We start from the raw sequence: 25,979 nt of genomic DNA on the forward strand, positions 1-25,979 counted from the left end.
TATTTTATATAATATCTTCGTATTTACCCTTATGTCATCACTTACGAAAATGTTATCCCAATCTTTGTTTAATTCTTCATTAATTTCTGACATATTTTATATTTTTACTGTAGAAGTTGTATTTTTCCATATCCTTCCCACTTTTTCATTCTTCTTGCTTATCTCTATTTTCACTTGCTTTGGAATGAACTGTTAATTCTATGACATTATGGTCGGTGAAATACTCGCATTATAAACTATTATTTCTTTAACATAATTCATCTCGTTCACAAATACTAGGTCTAAAGTATTTTCCTTTCTGTTGGCAGGTGATTTATTTTTTGTTGAATGTTGTATTCTAGTAGCATATCTAATAGCTTTTCAAATTGCCTCTTATCTTCTGCACTACTATTACTCTCTTTTTTATATGTATAAGTACAACACAACTCTCCTATTCGTTCTTTCCATTCTACGAAAGGAAAGTTGAAGTCACCAGATAGGAGAATAGTCCAGTCCTTGTGATTTCTACTATACATCCAATTTTCAATTATTAAGTCAAACTCTTTAGTATTAGGAGGTCTATATATTACTATGTTCATCAATTTTTCAGATTCAAATTCTACCGCTATTAGTTCACATTCTGAGTTACTATATTTCTCATATATTTTTCCTTGTTTTTTGTCTTTCCCATATATTGCGGTTCCCCTGATTCCTATTTTTTCTATCTGATCTATAAGTTTGGAACCCTTTTGCCCTTTTATTTGATCATCATTCCCAGTCTCTTGGGAATACCAGGTTTCACTTATATTCATTATATCTATTTTTCTTTTCATTTTGGGTTAGTTCTTCTAAAGTACTCTTCTATTTTTCTTTTTGAGTTACTCGTAACTAAACCCTGCGCATTCATCACTATGATGGTTTGCGTTTGTCCTCATTTAATACTGATAGTAATAAGGATTTTCCCATGTCTCCTTTCCTTGTGGTATATGTTGTTCTTTTTTTCATTTACCAGAAATTCTGACATTAAAAATCCAACTTTTCCATAATATTTGATCTTCCTTCATCATAATTATTCATTTTGTGTCTGAATCTGCAATTTTCTCCGTTCTGCAATATCCTCTTGCATAATAAATACAGTTATTATCTCTTGAGTAGAATTTCGGAGCTGATGCTTTGTGAAATTCTTTGCTGACAGGTCTCTGCATATCTCATTGGTGGTTTGCTTTTCTCTTTTACTGATATTCTTGATTTCTCTCTTATTTGTTTCTTTCTTATTTTGGATTTTATTACTTGGTTGGTTATTTATTTGATTATGATTCATGGCTACAGGGTGCATATATTTGCATTTTTTGTCGAACTTACATCCTTTTCCTTCTTTTAGGTTTTTACATATTTTGGATGCAGATCTCTGCAATCATCCCCATATCCATCTAAGTATGCACATTTACCATATATTTCATAGTTTTGACATATCTTAGGATGTTTGTAGTAACATCTTTCTCCAAATCTGCAATTCCCTCTTTTCAAAAGGTTGCAGATTTTGTCTTTCTTGTCTATTTTTTCCTCTTTCCCGTCATTGTATAGATCTGGGTAGAGCCTCTTCGGGATTTGCTTTTCTGTTGTCATATCGTAATTTATTTCTTCGTAGGTATGCTGCTTTATTGCCTCATATGTAGTATCAATGAGTATCTCTGCATCCATACTTTTATCTTGTTCTTTGTTTTCCTTATTTTTTTCTGTCATTTCATTTTTGTTTACTTCTCTTCGCCTTTTCCTCTTCTTCTTTTTCTTCTTCTTCTTCCTTCTTCCTCTTCTTCTTCATCCTCAACTATTTGTACATTCAATCTTGATTTAATAACATTGTCTATCCATGATAGACATGTTGAACAAAAAATTCTTGTATCTTTTCTCAAATCTTGTATTACCTCAGCACACTGTGGATGGGTCGAATGTTGCATGCAGCACATTTTCTGATTAGGTTTTGTGATGACTATGCTATACCAAACTTACACAGTTTGCATGCTTTTGGCATTCTTTTTCCTAATGCATCAATTAGTATCTTCAACAGATTCACCTTATTCATTTTCTTTGTCGTAATATGTTGGTTTATGTATATTTTCTTTATGAGTCTCTTGACCACTTGGATTTTATTTGGAACTTCTTCAATTATTTTCAAGATGTTTTCATTAGATTTGTTCCAGTTTGAAGGATTATATCCTTCTAATATATCTATGAATGCTTTTGTATCTTTTTGGTTAGGACTGTTGCTGATTTCATAGATGAGAAATGCCAGTTCCCTTCCTGCTACCTCATCGTATTGCGAATCTGCTAGACACGCCAAATTACGCCACCTTTTCCCGCAGTTGGAACTTACTGCCATCTTGTTCTGATTATAGTATTACACTTGATACACTAACTTAGAAGACGCTTTATCCTACTATTTTCACACTAATCTTATCACCGATAGTTACGAACACTTCTAGATATTTCTCAAACTTCTAGTCGTATGTTAAACTTTGTGATATCTGTTGATTATTGTGATTCACGCGGGTACGTCTCACCAAGCAAGATGGCTACTCTTGGTGAGGATAGATAGATAGATAGATAGATAGATAGATAGATAGATAGAGTTATCAGGTACACGCAATGTCAATATCATTATTAATATTGTTGTTTTTGAGAAACTAATTCAGTTCTGCTAATGAATTTCAGATTTGGACCCAAGAACTTCCTCGCACCTGTCAAGTTGTGTAACGTAAGTAGTACCACTTGTTTGTTTTTTTGTTTTGTTCATCTCTCTAACCTCTCCCTGACCTCGGGTCGTTCAGGGTACGATGTCCAGAGGTCATATAAGTAGGAGACTTTTCGTATATATTTCAGGGCAGTAATTGTAATGGTGATTTCTTGTACGAAGGTTCAAGTACAGAATATTGATTGCGTAGATTTTTTGAGGTGTTCAATACCCAGTGACCATTACTGAGAGAGAGAGAGAGAGAGAGAGAGAGAGGAGAGAGAGAGAGAGAAGAGAATCAGCGAGTCCTGTTCCTATCAATCATTTTCCTAGGTGTGCTTTTTTTTTGGATGGGGAGGGGGGGCGAGGTAGGGGGTGCGTTTATTACCTGTGATTTCAGTGTTTACCCACGGTGCCTTGTTTACGTCTACATCGTCATAATTTCCTTCTTCTTCTTCTTCTTCTTCTCCTTCTTCTCCCTCTTTTCCTTCTTCTTCTTCTTCTTCTTCTTCTTTTCTTCTTCTTCAGAAGCAACACTACACCTGGCTCTGTTTTTGCGTTTCATGTAAAATTGTTAGTATAGACTTACATGAGACTAACACAAACTCGCCTCATTTGTTTCTCCAAGAATTCATCCGTCAGATTCCACTGTCTTTGGCTTCAACATCGCATGCAGGCAGCAATCACTCTCTCTCTCTCTCTCTCTCTCTCTCTCTCTCTCTCTCTCTCTCTCTCTCTCTCTCTCTCTCTCAGTGTGGAAGAGTTTGAAAGAAAGCTAGACAAAATCATTAGGAGGACGCTGTGAATGCACAGTAAAATCCTGCTCCTACAGATAAGTGAGCAGACGATGTCTCCTCTTAGGATGGACTAACAAGTCTTTGAGACATCCTAATCCTTGTAACTCTCTCTCTCTCTCTCTCTCTCTCTCTCTCTCTCTCTCTCTCTCTCTCTCCACGCACACACACACATAATCACACCAAATTCGTACGTACGAACGACCCAAACATCCTCAATTACGGACGAATCCATTTCCTCCTCACTAGAATACGAGTTAAAAAAAATAAGAAATAAATAAATAAAAACTCTGTGATGGACTTCTCTTGTACGTTTGCCCATCGGCCCCAGTCATTTCTTCGATTGGCCAAAACACTTTTATCATTAGACCAACTTCCTCCCAAATGTGATTTCTTGAGCGGATTTGTTCGTGTGTGTGTGTGTGTGTCTGATAGAGAGAGAGAGCGAGAGAGAGAGAGAGAGAGAGAGAGAGAGAGAGAGAGAGAGAGAGAGGATAAAACCATTTTAAGACCAGCTTTCTTTAGCCTACTGTTAACCCCCACTGAGTCAACCATATACTTGTCTGTGAAAGTAACTTTGAATTATCCACATTATATCACTTATAAAACCACTTGGAATCTTTCCCGCTTTTTACACATCTTCTTTCCTTCGGTTTTGCTGTCCTACCCCTCCAACAGCTACTCTTACAGACGTTTGCTCGTCGTCTGTAACTAGAATTTTCTATTCTGTATAGATGATATTCAAACAATAAATGATTATGCTTGTATTGTACCTGTGTGTGTGTGTGTGTGTGTATCTACATAGAGGATGTCATTTGTTCGTATTGTTCAATCATATACTCTTCTTTGACATGACTTTATATATATATATATATATATATATATATATATATATATATATATATATATATATATATATATATACATATATATAATAAAGGTTTTCCACGGAGGAAAATGAAAGGCGAGAGAGCCAAGAACTTTTCGGTCTAGCACGACCCTTTACTGAGGCACAACTGATCATACAGAGCAAAAACATAGTAAAAGTAGGCTTAATATCCAAACTGACATAACAAGATTAGCATAAGGTCGATTTCACTCTACAGAAACAAGAAAACGCCTGAGGGCAAGATTAGTTATTTTTAGGCAGCCACACCTTGGAGGAGCACACACGTGGTCAACAGATGATTCATCCAGGAAACTATTTTGAAAAAACAAGGAGGCATATACGAACTTAGTACCATGACATTTACAAAAATGTGCCAAAAAATGAGTGAAAAGACGAAAATAGAATATATATATATATATATATATATATATATATATATATATATATATATGTGTGTGTGTATATACATATACATATATATATATATAATATATGAATAACTTGATCACGAAGTATATAAAACGTGATGCTATGTATAAATACAGGTTTTTTTTTGCCACGAAGGAAAAATGAAAAAAGCGAGATAGCCAAGTACTTTTCGGTCCTGTTCGGACCCTTTACTGAGGCAAACTAATTTTACAGAGAAAAAACATAGTCAAAAGAAAGCTTAATATACAAACTGACACTGCAATATTAGCAAGCAATAAGGGCGATTTTCACTCTACAGAAAGAGGAGTCGCCTGAGGGAAGCCACACCTTAAGGATACACGCAGTAAACAAGTGATTTTACCAGAAAACAGTACAATTTGAAATCAACACGGGAGCATATACAATTTAATATCATGAATTTTTACAAAAATTTTCCCCCCAAAAATTATTATTAATGAAAAGACGAAAGAAAATATAAATATATATATACACACACACACACACACACACACACACATATTCATATATATATATATATATATATATATATATATATATATATATATATATATATATCAAGCAAGAGAAAGAGGGAGAGAAAATATCGAAACATAGAGAGAGAGAGAGAGAGAGAGAGAGAGAGAGAGAGATAATAATATATACATGTGGGACTAAATTTATTAGTTGTTCATTTATTTTAAGGTCCTTCATAAACATCTTACAAATATATGGGTCCAAATGGTACATTCCCAGACTAAGATTTAAGTTGTTTTTATTAGTGATTTGTATAATTGCCGATTCCAGTAAAATTTCTTGGAAACGTAAGATCATTAGAATTCTAGCAAATTGTACCGAGGTATCACCCCAATTAATACAATGAGATTTTTCACTCAGATGGATAAACAGTGCATTTGAAGTCTGGGCTGTTCCAACTGAATACATATGCTGCTTAATCCGTACACATAAATTTTTACTTGACTGACCAACGTAAAACGATGGGCAATCCTTACAAGGAATTTTGTAAATGATGTTGTTATTTGTTACTGGACTATTCTTAATTAGCATATCTTTAATGGTATTGTTATAAAAGAACACTACATTAACATTAAACGATTTAAATATTGATTTTATGGTTTCAAATCCACGAAAATAAGGTAAGCTAAGTACATTTTTGGGCATTTCTTTTTCATTAATAGCAACATTATAAAACTTATTGTGAGCTTTTTGATAACATAAATCAATCAAATGAGGTGGGTAGCAGAGATCGTTTCCTATCTTTTTTATGTATTCTATTTCTTGGTCCAGATATTGTGGACTCGTGATACGCAAAGCGCGTAGGAACATAGAAGAAAAAATTGACATTTTAATATTAAGATGGTGGCCAGAATAAAAATGTACATATGTTAAATTATTTGTGGGTTTTCTATAGATACTGAATTTCCATTGGAAAGATTCTCTATGTATTAATACATCTAGGAAAGGGATTACATTGCTATTTTCAATTTCAACAGTGAATTTAATGGATGGCACTAATTTATTCAATTTAGACAATAAACCATTTACATCGATACCACCAGGTAAGACTACTAAGATATCATCGACATATCGGTACCATTTTAAGGGGACAAGTGTGATATTCGGGAGATGTTGTCTTTCAAAAAATTCCATATATAAGTTTGAAAGGAGAGGTGATAAAGGGTTACCCATGGCCATACCAAATATTTGTTTGGTAATATTCTCCATTAAAAATAAATCTGCAATCACAAATGCACAAGTTAATGAAATTATGTGACTAACGGACATAGGTAATTCATGCAATACAAGTTCATTACTTAAATATTCTAGCACAGAGTCAACAAGGAACATACATAAAAACAAGGAACATACATAAAAACTGACAAGGATATCAGTACGGTTTAGTACAATATTATTTAATTTTTCCACAAGTTCAAGAGAATTCCGGATGTGTGAATTATATACAGTGCCAAGTAGTGGGGATAACAATTTAGTAATATATTTAGATAGTTTATAAACAATTGATCCTACAGTACTAATAATTGGGCTCATAGGTTTGTTTTCTTTATGAGTTTTAACTAGGCAATATAAATAAGATAATGAGGGACACTTTACAGTTAACTTACACAAGATTTCTTTTTTATCTTTAAGAATTTGTTTCATATTGATATTAAAAATTTTTATTACTTTGTCTAACGAATTTTTTGTGAGTTTTTTTGTAAGATGTTTCATCTTCTAATAAAGTATGCATGCGTGATATGTAGTCAGTTTTGTCCAGAATTACTAAACTATTGGATTTATCAGCCTTAGTAATGTGTAAGCTATTATCATTCGTCAATTCTTTTAAACTTTTTCTGTAGCAACCGGGAAGTTATTTTCATGATAGGCATGCGTAGCACTATACGTCATGCCTTTGATAATGTCTAAATGATTTTGTGGCAGGTCTCACTCTCTCTTTCTTGCTCGCTATATTTATATCCTATTTTCGTCATTCACTCATTTTTGGGAACATTTTTGTAAATTTCATGGTACTAAGTCGTATATGCCTCCTTGGTTTTCAAAATGTATTGTTTTCTGGATGAATCATCTGTTGACCACGTGTGTGCTCCTCCAAGGTGTGGCTGCCTAAAAATCACTAATCTTGCCCTCAGGCGTTTTCTTGTTTCTGTAGAGTGAAATCGACCTTATGCTAATCTTGTAATGTCAGTTTGAATATTTAGCCTACTTTTACTATGTTTTTGCTCTGTAGATCAGTTTTGCCAAAGTAAAGGGTCGTGCTAGACCGAAAGTTCTTGGCTCTCTCGCCTTTCATTTCCCCCCGTTGCAAAACTTTTATTTATACATAGCATCACGTTTTATATACTTCGTGATCAAGTTATTCATATATACTATTTTGTAATTTATATATATATATATATATATATATATATAATATATATATATACACACACACACCTGCTATTTGTGACCAAGACGATTATTCCTATCAGAAATTATGACAAAAATAAGAAAATCCTTTTTACTAGGTAAAGTCACGTTTTTACTTTAGTCTGTCAAATTTCCCGTTTTCTCTCCTCATTTTCTTTAATCGGATCGTAAAAAAGAAAACTTGTTAGATGGCATACTATACTATTTCCTCTCGCCGCGGACGTGTTGTCGGTGATAGTAACTTTATCCTTCGAAGTAGGAACTTAGGTCAAAGAAAAGGTCTTCTTTGGCTGATATCCTCACCTTCCACTGTATAGTTGATTAATAACTTAAAATTTTGTTTTTTTATGATTTGTTTATTATGAAAAACAAAGGTTTTGGCCTAATTTTGTTTGACCTGCTTTTTTTTCGACAAGGATGACTTGTCTAGATTCAGTCTGCCTTATACCAGCATCTTCACCTTTCCTAAGGCAGCCTTTTAAGTTTAAGGTGTGAACTGGACGTCTGGGTTGTATTATTATTGTTATTATTATTATTATTATTAGTCAGAATATGACACCTATTCGTATGGAACAAGCCCATCCAAGGGGCCACTGACTTGAAATTCAAGCTTCCAAAGAATATTAAGTGGAAATAGAAGCAAGTTCTTTCTCACATAAATGCTATTCAGGCTATGTTCTTTTCATTTCAAGTTACTGCAGTATGTAGCATAATTCAACCAGTACCCACTGTATCCTCGTCTTCCTCTTCCTCAAATTTGTCATTTTTTATTCTTCATCTTCTTCTTGTATACTACTTGAGCCTTCCTCTTTATTTTAGTGCTCACCTTTTGTGTCATGTCGCAGCTCCAGTGCTCTGATACAGACGTCATATACCTTGATCCCCCTGATTTACCATACTTTATCATGTGTTTACTAGTTTCCTGCTTCAGGAGGTAAAATGTTTCCCACAGTATGGAGAAAATATTTCATTCAGTTTAATAAACATTCCAGAACTTATAAATACGATTGGGTCAATAAAAAGCGCCTCTCCCTTTTTAGGATTTATTTGTAAGTGAAATACGCAGGTCATCCTAACTCCTCCAGCCCTTGTGACGTTAGGATATCCGGTAGGTCACGTTCGGTAGGATTAGGTCACCCCCTTTGTTAAGGTCACTGTTCTTAGGCACGGATTATTTAGCGTCTTTTTTTTAATTGCAGCTCGTCATTAGCAAGAACTTGAAAATTTCAAATTGCTCGTAATGTCCTTACTATTTTTGTATTGTTTTGTCCATGAAGAATTTTTTTTTTAAAGATTTTCTCAGGCTAATGTTCAAAGGTTCATATACACTTCTGCATTTATTTCAGCACAATAACATTTTGTAGTCGAACTTTTTTGCTTTGCATGTGGTTAAATATGTTGATACACAATGTATTCAATATGTATATTTACTTATATATATATATAGTATATCCCAAGCAAGTGACCTAATGGTAAGTGACTCTTGGAACACAGTTAAACACCTTTCCTTATACACACATTGTAAAAATCTTAATATAAACTAAATGACAATATTATAAACTTTGAAGTGAAACAGTGAAGAGAGGTCTAGATGTGAACTATCCTCTCAGCGCAACAAATCCTTTGCCATATGGGTCTTCGTTCTGCGTCTGCGCGACTGTCGTGGCCAACGAGGTCGAGGTCCCCTTTTTCCCGCGGAGTCTCTGCATAGTTTCCGAGTTGTCCATATCTTTTTGTCCCAGTAGGGCCTCCATGACGTAGGTCATAAGGAGATCGTGGTCCCTCCCTTGGAGGAGCTGCGGCCTTTTCCCTCTGGACGTCCAGAAGTTCTTTTTCCCTCGAGCGACCCAGAACAAGTTCTCGCTATCCTCTTCGGGGTCGGTTTTCCTTCCCCTGGCGACCCAGAAGGGGTTGTCCACCCCGGTCCTTTTCCCCCGGGCTACCCAGAATTGGTTAGGGGTCTCTGGTTCCTTTTTGCCTCGGGCGATCCAGTAAGGACTGGTCAGTCCATCTTTCTTGCCTCTCGCCACCCAGAAGAGGTTGGGGTCGCTCTGCAGCTGCTCCTCGGGGTCTGGTTTTTTGCCTCGTGCGATCCAGTAAGGGTTCGAATCTTGCTTCTTCCCCCGGGCTACCCAGTATGGTGTTTGGTCTTTGGTTTTGTCCAGGGCGAACCAAAGAGGTTCCCGATCTTCATCTTTCTTTCCGCGCGCTATCCAGAAGGGTGTCTGATGATCGTCTTTTTTCCCTCGTGCTACCCAAAAGGGTGTTTGGCTATCATCTTTTTTCCCTCGTGCTACCCAAAAGGGTGGTTGGTTGTCTTCTTTTTTCCCTCGTGCTATCCAGAAGGGTGTTTGGCTGTCTTCTTTTTTCCCTCGTGCTATCCAGAAGGGTGTTTGGCTGTCTTCTTTTTTCCCTCGTGCTATCCAGAAGGGTGTTTGGCTGTCTTCTTTTTTCCCTCGTGCTATCCAGAAGGGTGTTTGGCTGTCTTCTTTTTTCCCTCGTGCTATCCAGAAGGGTGTTTGGCTGTCTTCTTTTTTCCCTCGTGCTATCCAGAAGGGTGTCTGATTATCGTCTTTTTTCCCTCGTGCTACCCAAAAGGGTGTTTGGCTGTCTTCTTTTTTCCCTCGTGCTACCCAAAAGGGTGGTTGGCTGTCGTCTTTTTTCCCTCGTGTTATCCAGAAGGGTGGTTGGCTGTCTTCTTTTTTCCCTCGTGCTATCCAGAAGGGTGTTTGGCTGTCTTCTTTTTTCCCTCGTGCTATCCAGAAGGGTGTTTGGCTGTCTTCTTTTTTCCCTCGTGCTATCCAGAAGGGTGTCTGAGCATCTTTCTTTTCCCCTAGAGAAGTCTCAAGTGGAGTTTGATTATCTTTCTTTCCTCTTGCTACCCAAAATGGCATCTGAGCATTGTCTTTCTTTCCTCTTGCAATCCAAAATGGTGTTTGATCATCTTTCTTCCCTCTTGCCACCCAGAATGGTGTCTGACTGACGTCTTTTTTCTCTCTGGTCGTGGAATCGGGTGAAACTTCATCTTTTTTACCTCTTGCAACCCAGAATGGCGTCACGTCACTGTCCTTTTTGTCATGTAACTGCCAGGTGCTGTCAGTCTCTGCTTTCTTACCCCTAGCAATCCAAAATGGATGATTTTTCTCGAGTTCCTTTTTGCCCCGATTGACCCAGAATGGATGGGCGATGCCGTCTTTCTTGCCCCTCGTCACCCAGAATGTGTTGTTTTCAGTCCTTTTTCCTCTGCTGACCCAGAATGGGGAAGCCGGATCCATGTCTTGGGTCTCCTTCTTGCCGCGAGTGACCCAGAAAGGCCCTTTGTCGTCGCTCTCTCCCATCATGCCGTTCCCCTGCAGGTCAGCGAATCCTTCCAGTTTCTCTGCACCGGTAATTCTCTTGCCCAAGGCGAAAGGACCAGATCCCCAGTACCCCTCTGTCGCCAGGGGTCGTTTTCCCCTCGCAATCCAGTAAGGGCCAGAGTAGTCCTCCCCCTTTTTCCCACGCGTGACCCAGAAGGGATCGGAATGGTCCCGCTTCCCCCTGGACACCCAGAAGGGACCTTCGTCGTTTCTTTTGCCCCAGAAACTCTGGTTGGATTCCCACCCGGAGATGGTGTTTGAATTGCGCATCTTGGAAGTTCTAGGAGTCTCAGTGAGGACAGCCGGTATTGGCGCTCCACTGAGAGGTGCTTTGCCCCACACATTTTGGTTCGATCCCCAGTAGAACGGGGTGTAATCGCTGATCCCCTTCTTGTCGCGCGATGCCCAGCTTCCTTCGCTGAAGTCGAGGTCGCCATCCTCATCCGTGTCAGCATCTTCACCCTCGTCATCACGAGCCAACCAAACGTCCTGCTCGTCGTCCTCTTCGTCATCGAAGCTTTCACCTGTTTCTGCACCGTTTTCGTTGCCCCTTTCATCGTCCGGCTTGTCTTCCGTGTAGATACTATCGGCGGAGGGCAAGTCTGACTGCTGCGCGTTGGCTGTGGAGGACGCGGAGGCAGGGATCTGACGCTGATGCTGCTGGTCTCTCATCTCCCGGCCGCCGCGACTGACTGTACCAAGGGAGCCACCACCATCACCACCATCATCTCGCGTCCTCTTCCCCCTCATCGCCCAGAACGAGTCCTCGTTTCGACCCGAGGAGAGCGACGGGATGCCCACTAGTGAAGAGGAGGAAGCCGAGGACGGCGAAGACGAGGACCTGGCCGGTCGGTTGGTCTCCGTGGCATCTTTGGGGGCCAGGTGGAGAACGCCGAGATCTCCGCCGGGGGGGAAGGGCCCACTTCGCAGACTGACCTCCCTTACGTAGTCATTCGGGTGATGCTGTTTGTCCTGGAGGTTTCGGGGCAAGAGAGAGAGAGGGAGAGAGAGAGAGAGAGAGGGAATATTAGAGGAGATTAGGTGGTATGTCCCCCCCCCAAAAAAAAAAAAGGTTGGGCACCTCTGGTCTAGTGTAAGCGACAAATGAGTCACAATGAGACCTGGGAGCTAATCCAATGAGCGAACGTCCTTTTGAGAAAATTGTAATGGAAGTCATCAGGGATAAAAACAGTTAGCTTCAACCATTAGAAGATTGGGGAGCAACAGAATAGTTATTGTATAATAGCAATCATATGCATATGACATTATTGTACACACTGGATAAAAGGGTTGCATATGTGTATGTATATTTACAATGGTATTATGTTAAATAATTTTTTTAAAACACTGGTGTTCAATTTACCCCCACTTTTTGTTTGGGCACGGTTTTTGTTTTCAATCCCATACAAAAATCATGAATACGCGTATGCTTACATACATCGAAAATGAAGTCCAAGAATCATACATACAATTGTATAAATATGGTTGTTCATATATACACGCAATCATACACGATTGTTCCTGTATATTCAGTGAAGATACGAACGCGTATTGAAAAACAATTACGTAGAATCATTTTTATAAAGTTGTCCATGTACGAAGAACGTTGGACGCTCATATCATACATACGTACATGCATACTAAACAGGATGAAAGCACTCTAACACCTGACGTATACGTAGAAATCACACGCTCGCCCACAAACAATCAACCATTCCCGCGCAAATCATTCGAACATCGAGGTGCGTTATATCGGACGAGTGGGCGATTGGGCGCCATATACTAGTTCCCGAAACCAGCGGCAGGCGGCAGCACCAGCGCCGCTGCCGCCCATCCCTCCATAATGTCCTCGTCCTTTAACTTTTATGCGAGTTCTCGGTGGTTGAGAAACGCCGCGCCATAACTAACCCGCGCGAGGGAAATAGCAACCTCGGTCTAAAGAAATGGCGCTCATGAAGAGAATTGCCGTCGGGGGCAATGCAATGTAATGCGGAGGAATGTTTACTTCTTCTTCTTCTTCTTCCTCTTCTTCTTCGTATGTCGGAGACGACGCGCGACGGGAGCTGCTTGCTGTTCATGAGTTATCGAATGCGCTGGATTTACTCGACGCTCTGGTGGGTGGGGTCGAGTTTAGATGGTCATTTTTACGCCTTGGAAAGGAAGCTCTCTCTCTCTCTCTCTCTCTCTCTCTCTCTCTCTCTCTCTCTCTCTCTCTCTTACACACGCGTTAAGCAGACGCATACATATATACATAATCAGAGAGAATATTAACATATGTATTGATCGTGTTAAAATAACTGTATAACTTGAATTGAATATACGTCTTCATACAGAGAGAGAGAGAGAGAGAGAGAGAGAGAGAGAGAGAGAGAATTGAGAGAATTTCATGAATGGAATGTCCATTCAACTCCAGAGATTGGATTTCGACCATAAAACCTGTAAGAACGCTGGAAGAAAAATGCGAAAAGCGTCCATCAAAGACAAACTGGGGCAGATAGGTAAATTGGGCAGGTGGTTCAGGACACACACACACACACACACACACACACACACACACACACACACACACTTATTGGCAAATAGGAAGATAAAAAGACTTATTTTAGCTGATCATCGTATTCTTGGTGACCAGTTTTAGCAAAGGGAATTTTAGCTGAGTATCACCATTTATACATAAGGAGACACCTGTAGACTGCTGTAGTAGTCTGTATACCTGTAAAGAATAGTTATTTTTTAATGACTTAATTAGAACCCCACCTGCTACAGAACAAAGTAATCTCAACTGAACTTTATAGGTCTATATACCAACAGAGGTCGACTCAGTCCTTACGGAAGCTCGAAAACTTACAGAATTATAAACATAAAGGAGACGCCTGTTGACAACTGAAGTAGTCTGTATACTTATAAAGAAGGGTTATTTTTAAAGACTTAATTTGAACCTCACCTGCTACAGAACAGGGTAATCTTAGGTGAACTTTGTAGGTCTAGAAATCAACAGAGGTCGATGAGAGTCACTCCTTACGAAGCCCGGAAACTTACAGAATTATATACATAAGGAGACGCCTGTAGACTGCTGAAGTAGTCTGTATACCTGTAAAGGCTTAAGTACTTAATTAGAACCTTTTAAAGACTTAATTAGAACCCCACCTGCTGTGTATTTGCGGATATCGTGACGACGGAGAGGATGAGACAACCACAGACATTCCAGAGGCTGATGGACATCGCTTAATTCCTTGACTTTCGCCCACCACCCTTTTGGGGGAGAATAAAAAAGGGGTCGTTGTTAATAAAAGCTAGCCATTTTTAAATAAAATAACCGTTAGCATTATTTATGTGGCGTGGCATCGAGGTGTAAGTGATTTATAATGATACAGGGCATCGCCAAACCGTAAACGTGACAAAATCTTGTATACTGATTCTAGACTCATATGTTGAGAGAGAGAGAGAGAGAGAGAGAGAGAGAGAGAGAGAGAGAGAGAGAGAGAGAGAGAGAGAGAGAAGTTCCCCATATTATTCGCTTTAGGGTCGAACAGATACAGGTGTCTGAGCCTTAATGAAGCAAATTACATTAAAAGGAGAGACGGCGGCGGGAGCTTTTGTTTACCGAAAGCATCACCCGATCAGTTGTTTTTGACGGCGCGTTCTCTTCAACTTCGGAACCTCCATTTTTTTTTTGAACCTCTTCATTAGGTTTAGTTCGTTAGTCTATTGTTTTGCTCCTGCTTGGGGCTTCTAATTCGTGGACTCTGAGGAGGAGGAGGAGGAGGACGGGGAAGACTTTTAACCGAAAAAAGGAGGAAAAGTTTGGGAATAAGTCTAATGAGTTTGTTGATCTTGCTTGCTATCATGGCTGTCTTAGCCGTCGCTGGCGATAGTACCAAGTTATTTTTAAACAAGTTCTGACGTAAGAACGCGACCACACCTTGTGTAAACCGTGTCCTAAACACGTGTTTGCAACTTCTCCCTAACTTAACTATAACTCCAACAGGCTGGAAAACAGTCAGCAATCTTAGGTTATGAACTAACGTTTGGCTAAAAATGGTTAGACCTATGCCATTAACTTCTATTTCAACCTGTGTGAAATATGTCGCAGATAAGTTGCAGACGATGTTTGTTTCGTGCTTTAGACTCTCTCTCTCTCTCTCTCTCTCTCTCTCTCTCTCTCTCTCTCTCTCTCTCTCTCTCTCTCTCTCTCTCTCTCATTCAGTGATGTTTTCGACACGTGTCGTGATCATCATTAATATTATTATCATCTTACGTTATTGTCGTTCTTAATTCATTAATAAAGATAATGCTATAGCTATCTATTCCATCCACTTGAGAGAGAGAGAGAGAGAGAGAGAGAGAGAGAGAGAGAGAGAGAGAGAGAGAGAGAGAGAGAGAGAGAGAGGAAAAGGAATTATGCAAATGATTATTCAGCATCGTCCACACATTTCTCTCTCCAAGACTGATTTGTATGTCTGCAAAATTGGAAAAATAACCCCCACGCTTTTCTCCAGTTGTAAACCACCTACATCTTCCTCCTTCCCCTCCCCCCCCTCTCCCCCCCCCCCCCCCCCCCAGGCCCACCATCCCATCCCTGTGTATGTGTGTGTATGTGTGTGTTTCCTAATTGATTCAGATTCTCGGGGTCTCTTGTAGGAGACAGACGTGTGTATTTGTCTATGTTTACAAAAGGCTTCGACGTGTGTATACGTGTGTAAATAAATAAATAAATAAATAGAGATATATATAGTGTGGACCTCCGTACACTTTTAGAAGTACAGCTATCTAATTTTGTCCAGTAATTTCAAATCGATACACCTTTTTATATTATGTCTTTATTTTTTTATGCCCTTTCAGATACTCATGCCAGGGTAATTTGATCGGTCTGGAAAGGTCAGAAGAATTTAAGCATAGGAAAAATGCCAGGGACGGCAGAGAGTTACGAGGCTCTCTCTCTCTCTCTCTCTCTCTCTCTCTCTCTCTCTCTCTCTCTCTCTCTCTCTCTCTCTCTCTCGCTGATGGGCTTTGTATGTACTTATGTGCACGATTGGGTTCAGATACAGCCCCATATATATATATATATATATATATATATATATATATATATATATATATATATATGTATATATTATAGTATAAGAGAGAGAGAGAGAGAGAGAGCGAGAGACGAGAGAGATAGAGAAGAGAGTCAAATTTGGATAGTATAACCTTTGATATAACATTTCCTAATTTAGATTGGTTTCCTTATCTCTCTGTCTGTCTGTCTGTCTCTATGTATGCATGTATGTACGTATGTGTCTTATCTGCCTCATCCAGGAGTCCTCCCCATCCCCTGGCCCTGCCCCTGTCTCCTATTCCCCCACCTCCCCTCCCCCTCCCCCACCCCCAAAACAAACATTTTAATTTAGTTGGAGTGTCAGATATGTAACCATCCAACCTTCCACACCGTGGTCGATCTCTTACGCTCCAATAACCCTCTTTTGTCTCCGAGGTTTTTTGAAAATAGGATACAAATGACAGCAACGAAATTACAGTAGGAGATTCAGACCACAAAAATATATATAAAAATGGAAAAAAAGAAGGGATTATAGGTATATAACCTCACGCCCCCTCCTATCTTGCTTTTTTTTTTTTTTTTTTTTTTTAAATTCTGGGACGTCTGTGTGACGTCGACTTCCACCGATTGGTTTTGTGGGGTTTTAATTCTCTCTCTCTCTCTCTCTCTCTCTCTCTCTCTCTCTCTCTCTCTCTCTGTTAAATCTTGTACTATTATGACCTCTGGCATAGGAATATACCCACCATATATTTGTCCAAGTAAGAAAACAGAAAAAAAATTTACCACTGGCCAGTGAATGTTTGCTGATAATAGATGAATGATTAATTGGTGAAAGAGAATGAAAGTTTTTCGTAAGGGGAGATTGTTGAAAGTGAAGATATATTATTATTATATTATTATTATTATTATTATTTTATTATATTCTTATTATTATTATTATTATTATTATTATTATTATTATTATTAGTCAGAAGATGGAAGCTATTCATATGGAACAACCCCACCAAAGGGGCCACTGGCAAACAAAATTGCCAAACAAAAGTCCATCCGTCTATGAATACAAACGAAAAAATGACAAACAAACTCAAGCAAGGCTAGTTTTACGTGGGTGAGTAATAGCTGCGTTGTCAGTGAGGAAAAACGAAAGTTCCTGGTGAAAGGAACTAGCAGAAGAAACCGGCAGGTGGGGAGATTACGAGCAGCATTGAAATCACTGCGGAAGAAGAGTTATCAGTAACGTGAAGGCTGGAGAGAGAGAGAGAGAGAGAGAGAGAGAGAGAGAGAGAGAGAGAGAGAGAGAGAGAGAGCAGCCTTTTCAGCAGGAGGGCACGCAATCGAGCCGCTGTAGGGAGAAAATGCTCAGGATGCCGTTTGCAGAAGAGAATGTATGAAAGTAAATTTGATGTTTGTACAGGAAATATTTATACTTTGGGGTGTACACGCTAGGTACGTGTATTGGCTGAGAAGGCTACACACACACACACACACACACACACACATTAGAGCAATCTGCCCGTGAACAAGGCGTGATCCAACCTTCAGCTGACTCGGGGCATGTGCTAAAATCTACGGTAAAATAGAGCGTTGTTTTGCCAACGAAAATTAAAAGAAATACGGTATATTTTATTAGAAATAATTGTTCTGTACGGGTTAACATGCACATTATTTATTTTTTACCTTTCCATTCTAATAAATAAATCATAAATAACTTATCCTAAAATTCCTGTATCTTTAACTCAACGCGAAACACCTTTTTCAGATCTTTTTAAGCTTTTCCATAGACCTTTCCTACCCCCCCCAACTAGAACAACAACAAAGCAATTTGCAGGCTTACTCCCCGAGTAAGCGAAAATATAATTGCTAAAACAATACGGCAACTCTCATATTCCAGCACAAGTATCGAACCTATACCTAAACAAACAATCTTTTTTATTTTTCCTTTAAATCCTTAGCTGACTGCCTGCTGAGAGAGAGAGAGAGAGAGAGAGAGAGAGAGAGAGAGAGAGAGAGAGAGAGAGAGAAACAAACAAACACGAGGGCATCATTGCCAATTTAGCAGAGCTTTCAACAATAGGCCGATAGCTTTACTACGAACTGTTTCCATGAATTTTAGCTGTCATAGCGATGCAATAAGGATGCATTTTGCCCTAATATTTATGTATACTGCATATAGATCAGCGAAAAGGACTGACGAGGGCACAGGGAATAAAACCAATACACCTGAGATTTCAAGGAGACGCGGTGGGGGCCATAGAAGAGAGAGAGATGAGATGAGGAGGATGATAGAGCGAGAGAGAGAGAGAGGAGCGAGAGAGAGAGAAGAGAGAGCAGGAATGAATTTGTTCTTTGCTGAAACATTTGCAGATCAGAAGGTTCCAATGTTCCACGTTTGAGTTGTAGCCGAGATAAAACTCCTAGAAAAAAAATCGAGTAGTATTAGAACTGTTTGGTTACTCGGGGAGTAAGCCTACAAAGTACGTTGTTGCTTTTGTTGTTGTTGTTGTTTTTGTTATTCTTGTTGGGGGAAAGGGGTAGGAAAAGTCTGGAAGAGCCTAAAAAAGTCTGAAAAATGTGTTTTGCGTTGAGTTCTTTATATAGGAATTTTAGGGTAGGATATTTATGATTTATATATGAGATAGAAAAGGTGAAAAATAAATGATGTGCATGTTAAGCAGTACAGAACAATTATTTCTAATAAAATTAGAGTGTATTTATTTTAATTTTCGTTGGTGAAACAGGGATCTATTTGACCCTAGATTTTAGCGCTTTTGAATTCACGTCGACTTAAGAATATAATGTTTATGGAAAATCTTGCACACATCCCGAGTAAGCTGGAGGCCGCTCCACGCCTTGTTCCGAGTAACCTTGCTAATGCTTGTCGACTTCTGGGAATGATTACCGAGTTATTTTCAAAGGTCTGGCGAGATTCTCGTAATATATTTCTGGCTGGCGACGCGAGAGAGGAAGCCATATTGATTCTGGTGCTTTTTCTTCATCTCTCTGCCTTGGGTTACGAATTGACGCGTTGTCTGTGGTGTTACGAAGCCGTTACGTAACAGCCGTTGTTAATAATAATAAAAATAATGAGATAAGTAACAAAAATATATAAAAAAATAATGAAAATATTGAAAACAGAAGCGGTAGAGTTAAAATGGCGTGAGTTATGAGTAGGAAAGGAACCGAAATATGTTAGTTTTATGGCCTACGATAATCTTAAGGTTCCTCGCGATATCTTTTCTTCCTCGAGCTGAAGTCTTCGTCCACTTGCAAGATAAAACTATAAATATACACACGCACACACAAGCGTGATAGATAACCTGTTTCTTCAAAGATATGTGGGCTAGACCAAAGACGGAAAACTGAGGAGAAAATATTGTTTGTGTCTATGGGCGTGTGCGTTCGTCGCTCGTCTCTTGTTTTTTTTATCTTTTGTTTGTAAGGGTCGTTCGTTTCGTCGTTTTTTTTCTTTTTGATAAGTGGCGGATTGCAAATGTTGACCGAGCGCTGTTCCTCGTCCGAGAAGTTATCGGGCACATGAATAGTGTTTCTCTCTCTCTCTCTCTCTCTCTCTCTCTCTCTCTCTCTCTCTCTCTCTCTCTCTCTCTCTCTCTCTCTCTCTCTCTTCTTGGAAATACCGACACTTGCAAGGTGGCCTGGATTGTAGCTTTGCTTTTATTGTAGCCTCGTTATTTTTATAGGTTGTAGATTGTTGTTGCTGTTGTTGTTGCTTCTCGCAGTGAATAAAAATAAATTTGGACTGGATTCATCTAAGGTACTAGCTTCTCGTAATACTTCTGTTCGGAGGTAATCATGATTTAGTTCCTGTCAAACCACTAGGAATTTTTATGATATATATAGTCAATATTATTATCTTCTATATATCTATTATATATATATATAATAGTGCTCATAAAAGTTTTATATATATATATATAGATATATATATATAAATATATAATCAAAAATATATACTATATATATATCATAAATTTTTATGATATATATGTATATATATATATATATGTGTGTGTGTGTGTGTGTGTGTGTGTGTGTGTATGCAGTGGAATACATAGTCATATTATAAATACTAAAAAGGTACTGCGGATTGACATTTCCTCTTTTCCTCTCACCCACACCTCTTTTCTACACTAAACCACACAAAACTACTAGAGAGAGAGAGAGAGAGAGAGAGTAGAGAAGAGGAGAGAGAGAGAGAGAGAGAGAGAGAGAGAGAGAGCTTGGGCATAGTACGGTTATCTTAGTTCTGTTCGATTGGGCAAAAGAAACCCCCTCCTTTTTTTGTCCTAATGTGAAAACATTCGTGTGCACTTAACTTACTGCCCAAAGTTAAGAGAGAGATTAAGTGGTGGGAAAGGAAGGTAAGTTAGCAAGTAAGATATCAGGTAGCTTAAAGGTTGTTTGGAGGGGGAGGGGAGGGGGAGGGGGAGGGTTTGGGAAGGGCGGGGGAGGGGTGGGAGGGGGGGGGAGGGTCTTCATGTTCAGTGGGGTATGGGCTGAAATTGTACTGATACCAAAGAGAGTTTTAGTTTTTTTTTTTTTTTTTTTTTTTTTTTTTTCCTGAAGTTTAAAGGAACACCTGTAAAGGCAAAGTCTTAACTTCATGAGAGGAATTAGAAACCCCCACCCCTCACCCCCCCAACCCCATCCCCCCCGCCAACTATTCCCTATCTTTATTTATCAGCTTTTTTTATCAGATTTTTAGTTTTTCATTCGTGATCCTTTTCGTTATTAGTATTTTGATTTCTAGGCATATTTTTGCATTCGGTTTGTCGACCTCATGCATGTGTGTATGTGTATGCGTGTATATATATATATATATCTATATATATATATATATATATATATATATATATATATATATATATATTATATATTCTAGTGCAACTATTACAGAAGAATCAAGTCCACGTTCCTTCCCTCCATTAAAATTCTCCAGAGGGCCTCAGAAATCCTAGTCAGCTCTTTTTGTCAATCGGGCCATAATGAAGGTAGACATAGTAAACTGGCCGGAAGCTAAAGAAATGTTGTTATTATTATTATTATTATTATGATTATTATTATTGTATTATTATTTTATTATTATTTTTATTATTATTATTATTATTCCAAAAGGGGGTGAACTCCTTAGCCTTATGGAAATTCCAGCCTTTGTCAAAAAATATGGTTTTCATTTGAAAAATAAAAATAAAAACTAATAAAATTTTAGCGAGGAAATTATCGATGTCAGTATCACAGTACTTATAAATGTTCTGGAAACAGTAATACTTATATATATAAAGGTTTTGGGAACCGCAGCACTTGTAAATGGCTGTGGTAGGTTATATCACTAAGACAATGTTGTGGGTTGTAACTACTCGGGATTGGAGCTTATGAAAAGTTACGTTAATGCAGTCTAACCTTCTGAGAAATTAGGTTATGGAAAACTAGACAGGACAAACCTAATATAATAATAATAGTAACTAAAATAATAATAATGATAATAATAATAATAATAACAATAATAGTAGTAGTAAATCTGCCATGCCCCCAACTTGTGACGTTACTCCCGAAAATGAACTGATGCAAACGAAGGTCTCTCATTTCCAGTGTGGAAGTGACCTCCGCCATTGGCCACGATCGAATTTCCTGCGCTCGAATATAGATAAGTTGTACCCGGCAGGAGGAGACAATGGAATGACACTCTCTCTCTCTCTCTCTCTCTCTCTCTCTCTCTCTCTCTCTCTCTCTCTCTCTCTCTCTCGTTAACTTCTTCTCCTTCTTCTTTTAAACTTTGTGACTGGATTCTCAACTGAATTGTACGATTTACGGTGTTGAATGTTTGTTTAAGGGTGTTATTGTTTGTTTAAGGATGTATGCATGTGTGTTTATTCAAGGATTTGTGCGTGTGTGCGTGAAGTAACACATGAGCACATGTGTAATTCCGCGTACGCTCCAAATGTACACGTGCTATAGGTAAAATATGTGTACATTTTACTGTTAGATCTGAAAGTACAAGTATGTGTACGTATTTGGTCGTAAATATTACCAATTTCGTGCAAATAACACTGTACTTACTAGGCCCCGATATATATATATATATATATATATATATATATATATATATATATATATATATGTGTGTGTGTGTGTGTGTGTATAACTGAATACGAAACCAAAGTTAGGAACATGATAAATCCATAAACTAAAGATATATGCCACGAAGGAAAATAAATTGCAGATCCTCCTTCGTTTATTTTTCCTTCGTGGGCAATATATCTTTATTTATATATATAGATCCACCCATACCATACATAATAGTATATAGTCTATATATAATAATCTAATAATATATAAATATATTATATATATATATTATATATATGAAATAATAATCCCACTTCAGGAACGCGAGGGTCTACAGAAATATAGAAAATGGAAAAAATTCTTTAGACTTTCCATTTGTTTTTTTTTTTTTTTTGTTTTTTTTTCAGAATATTTGTTACTTGTTACTATAATTGTTTACACTGTTCTTGTGTCTTGTTTCACTGAGGTATGTTAGTTTCGCGCGCAATATGTTAATTAATAGCTAAACCTAAAGTTATGTCGACCATCCAGTTGACGTAATTTTGACAGCTGCTTGACAGAACGGAGAAATGTTAGTTATAGAAAACGGAGAATTCCGAGCGGTCTAACAATTAAGAGTTATATCAAATTTATTGAATCTAGTCAAACCAGTAGAGAAATACAGCTATAAAAAAACGGTGTAGAATCCTTAATCAGTAGAGAAAGACGGTTATAAAAACGGTATAGAATCCTTAACCAGTAGAGAAAGACGGTTATAAAAAAAAACGTTATAGAATCCTTTGATTGAATCTAGTCTAACCAGTAGAGAAACACGGCTATAAAAACGGTATAGAATCCTTAACCTGTAGAGAAAGACGGTTATAAAAACGGTATAGAATCCTTAACCAGTAGAGAAAGACGGTTATAAAAACGGTATAGAATCCTTAACCTGTAGAGAAAGACGGTTATAAAAAACGGCATAGAATCCTTTGATTGAATCTAGTATAATCGGTTGAGAAAGACGGCTACAAAAACGGTATAGAATCCTTTATAACCTGGAGAATATAGCACATGTAAAGGAGGAATAAAGTTGGGTATAATCATTCAGAAAGCGGAGGTTATAAAACTCACAATGAATAGAATCTAACCATGATGATGTTACGGTTATAAAACACACTGAATGAAATCCAACCATGATGAAAAGGGGTTATAAAATACATACTGATTAAAGTCTAGCCAAGGCAAAAAAGGGGTTATGAAACACTCTTTGAATAAAATCTAACCACGAGAATGTTGGGGTTATAAAACACACTGATTTAAGTCTAACCATGATGATAAAAATTGGTTATAAAATAGACACTGATTGGTCTAACCGTGATAAAAATGGGTTATAAAATACACACTGATTAAAGTCCAACCATGATAAAAAAAATGGGTTATAAAACTCAAACAATGAAGTCTAACCGCGATAAAAAGGAGGTTATAAAACACACAATGTATAAAATCTGACCATGAGAAAACTAGAGGTTATATAACGCACACACTGATTAAAGTCTAACCATGAGGAAAAAAGGGGTTATAAAATGCGCACTTGAATAAAGTGTGACCATGAGAATATGGAAGATATAAAACACCCGCCGAATGTAGTCTCAACTATGAGAAAAGTTAGGTTATAAAGGTATATATAACTTAATACCTATTTACGCACGGAAAATAAGCCATTATGAAACGAGAAATCAAATGCTTTAAAAAAGTCGTAATTTTTTTAGATACGTTGTGTGTGTATGTGTATGTGCAGGTGTATGTGTTTATATAATGTATGCATGTATGTACGCTCATGCTTTCGTTTGTCTCTGTAAACATATTGCGTATTCTGTGATATGGTTCCTTATCCTGAGAGGAGAGAGAGAGAGAGAGAGAGAGAGAGAGAGAGAGAGAGAGAGAGAGAAAGTCATAACAGCTTCTCCTATTGCCATCTATCCGTCATTGCAGGAGATTTGCGATAATAATAATAATAATAATAATAATAATAATAATAATAATAATAATAAAAATAATAAACTTCTATCTCTTGAACAGTCGCTCGTATATTAAAGAAAATATCGGACAGACAATAAATCACTTATTCTTCGCACTGAATATCCGATCGGGTCAAGAACAACTAAAAAAAAAAAAAAAGAGAGAGAGAGAGAGAGAGAGAGAGGAGAGGAGATGAGATGGAGAGAGAGAGAGAGAGAGAGAATTGCACGGATTGTCGACTTAATTTTCGATTTTGAACATCAAGATAAAAAGCTACTTACTTGATTAGAAAAAAAGGGGGGAATTACCACGAAGTTATATCTATGAATAATCAGTGAACAGATTAAAGCATTGAATTCTAGAGAGAGAGAGAGAGAGAGAGAGAGAGAGAGAGAACCTTTTGGTGGCGCTGAAGTCCGGGTCTGCTAGCAGCTGGCGGCGACGGGGGCGGGGGTGGTGGTGGTGGTAAGACGACTATAGATGATGTTGCTGATGATTGATGACGTAGAAGGTTAACTCGTCCCACGTCTCCCGTCTTCTTCCACCTCCTCTTCCTGCTGACGAAGGTCTATCGAGATAGCAGGGCAGGTTGGGGTGTTGGGGGGGTTAGAGAGAGACAGAGAGAAAGAGAGAGAGAGAGAGGGAGAAAGCGAGACCCCTCTGGACAGTCCCTTCTTTCTTTCCTGAATGTGTCGTGTGTGTGTGTGTTCTTTTTTTTTTTTAAAGTCTCCCGTGGGGCGGTCTTGCGCTGATGCTTTCCACCTGTGTCTATGGGAAGTCGCTTACCTGGCGTCTTGCTTATATACAAACAGGCGCGCAGTCGCTCTCTCTCTCTCTCTCTCTCTCTCTCTCTCTCTGATTCTTTCTTGGCCCCCTCCCACGCACTCATATATCTAGTATACACTTTTGGTGTGTCCGTTTTTTAGGGTGGGGCGGTGCCTGGCCCGGTTCAGGGGACTACGTATGTTATAGAAGTGGTTTGGGATTTAGGATGGGAACAGCTTCGGTTATTTTTAGGGTACTGTTTTTTTTCTTTCTTTCTTTCTTTTTTTTTAAGTCGATTTTCGTTGTTTTGTGCTGGTGATAAATACGGTGGCATTTAGTTCAGGAGAGAGAGAGAGAGAGAGAGAGAGAGAGAGAGAGAGAGAGAGAGAGAGAGAGAGATTTAGACGTCTCAAAGACATCGTGTACTCACCTATCTCTATGAGCTGGTTTCACTGTTCATTCACAGTGTCTGAGAGAGAGAGAGAGAGAGAGAGAGAGAGAAGAGAGAGAGAGAGAGAGAGTTACAAGGATTAGGATGTCCCAAAGACTTGTTAGTCCATCCTAAGAGGAGACATCGTCTGCTCACTTGTCTCTAGGAGCAGGTTTCACTGTTCATTCACAGTGTCTTCCTAATGATTTTGTCTAGCTTTCTATTGCTGTTTAACTAATGGTGGCAGTTTATTCCACGTGTCACATATCTTGCATGAGGGCCTAAATAGAAGTAAACAGGAAGGATAAAGCTAGGGGAGAGAGAGAGAGAGAGAGAGAGAGAGAGAGAGAGAGAGAGAGAGAGAGAGAGAGAGAGGTGTTTCATTTCATGCACAGATTTCGAATCACAAGTTCATGGATGACATTTGTTGGACGGCTGGGACTGGGGACGGGGTGAGGGTAGAGCCCCCCCCGGGGGGGGGGGGGGGATGGGGGTGGAGGTTGGATAGAGCTGGGCATGGGTGGGGTGAGGGTAGAA

At 38.5% G+C, this 25,979-nt stretch overlaps 2 protein-coding genes across 3 annotated transcripts in view; one reads left to right on the forward strand and one right to left on the reverse strand.

Annotated features, from left to right (window-relative positions):
- LOC135214276 (COMM domain-containing protein 4-like) overlaps positions 1–25,979 on the forward strand; it is a 197,572-nt gene that overhangs the window by 126,504 nt on the left and 45,089 nt on the right. For both annotated transcript variants that reach the window (XM_064248396.1, XM_064248397.1), the window contains exon 3: positions 2,692–2,734. The gene's annotated coding sequence lies outside the window, so the exon portion shown is untranslated. The remainder of the gene's footprint in view (positions 1–2,691; positions 2,735–25,979) is intronic.
- Positions 8,795–25,006, reverse strand: LOC135214273 (uncharacterized). The gene is made up of 3 exons (XM_064248392.1): positions 24,645–25,006; positions 14,272–14,376; positions 8,795–12,096 (listed from the first exon to the last, which is right to left on the reverse strand). Exons 2-3 carry the CDS (start codon positions 14,344–14,346, stop codon positions 9,364–9,366), a joined length of 2,808 nt encoding a protein of 935 aa, XP_064104462.1. The 5' UTR covers positions 14,347–14,376; positions 24,645–25,006; the 3' UTR covers positions 8,795–9,363.

The sequence above is a fragment of the Macrobrachium nipponense genome, chromosome 45 (assembly GCF_015104395.2).
Source record: "Macrobrachium nipponense isolate FS-2020 chromosome 45, ASM1510439v2, whole genome shotgun sequence".
NCBI classification, from domain to species: domain Eukaryota; kingdom Metazoa; phylum Arthropoda; class Malacostraca; order Decapoda; family Palaemonidae; genus Macrobrachium; species Macrobrachium nipponense.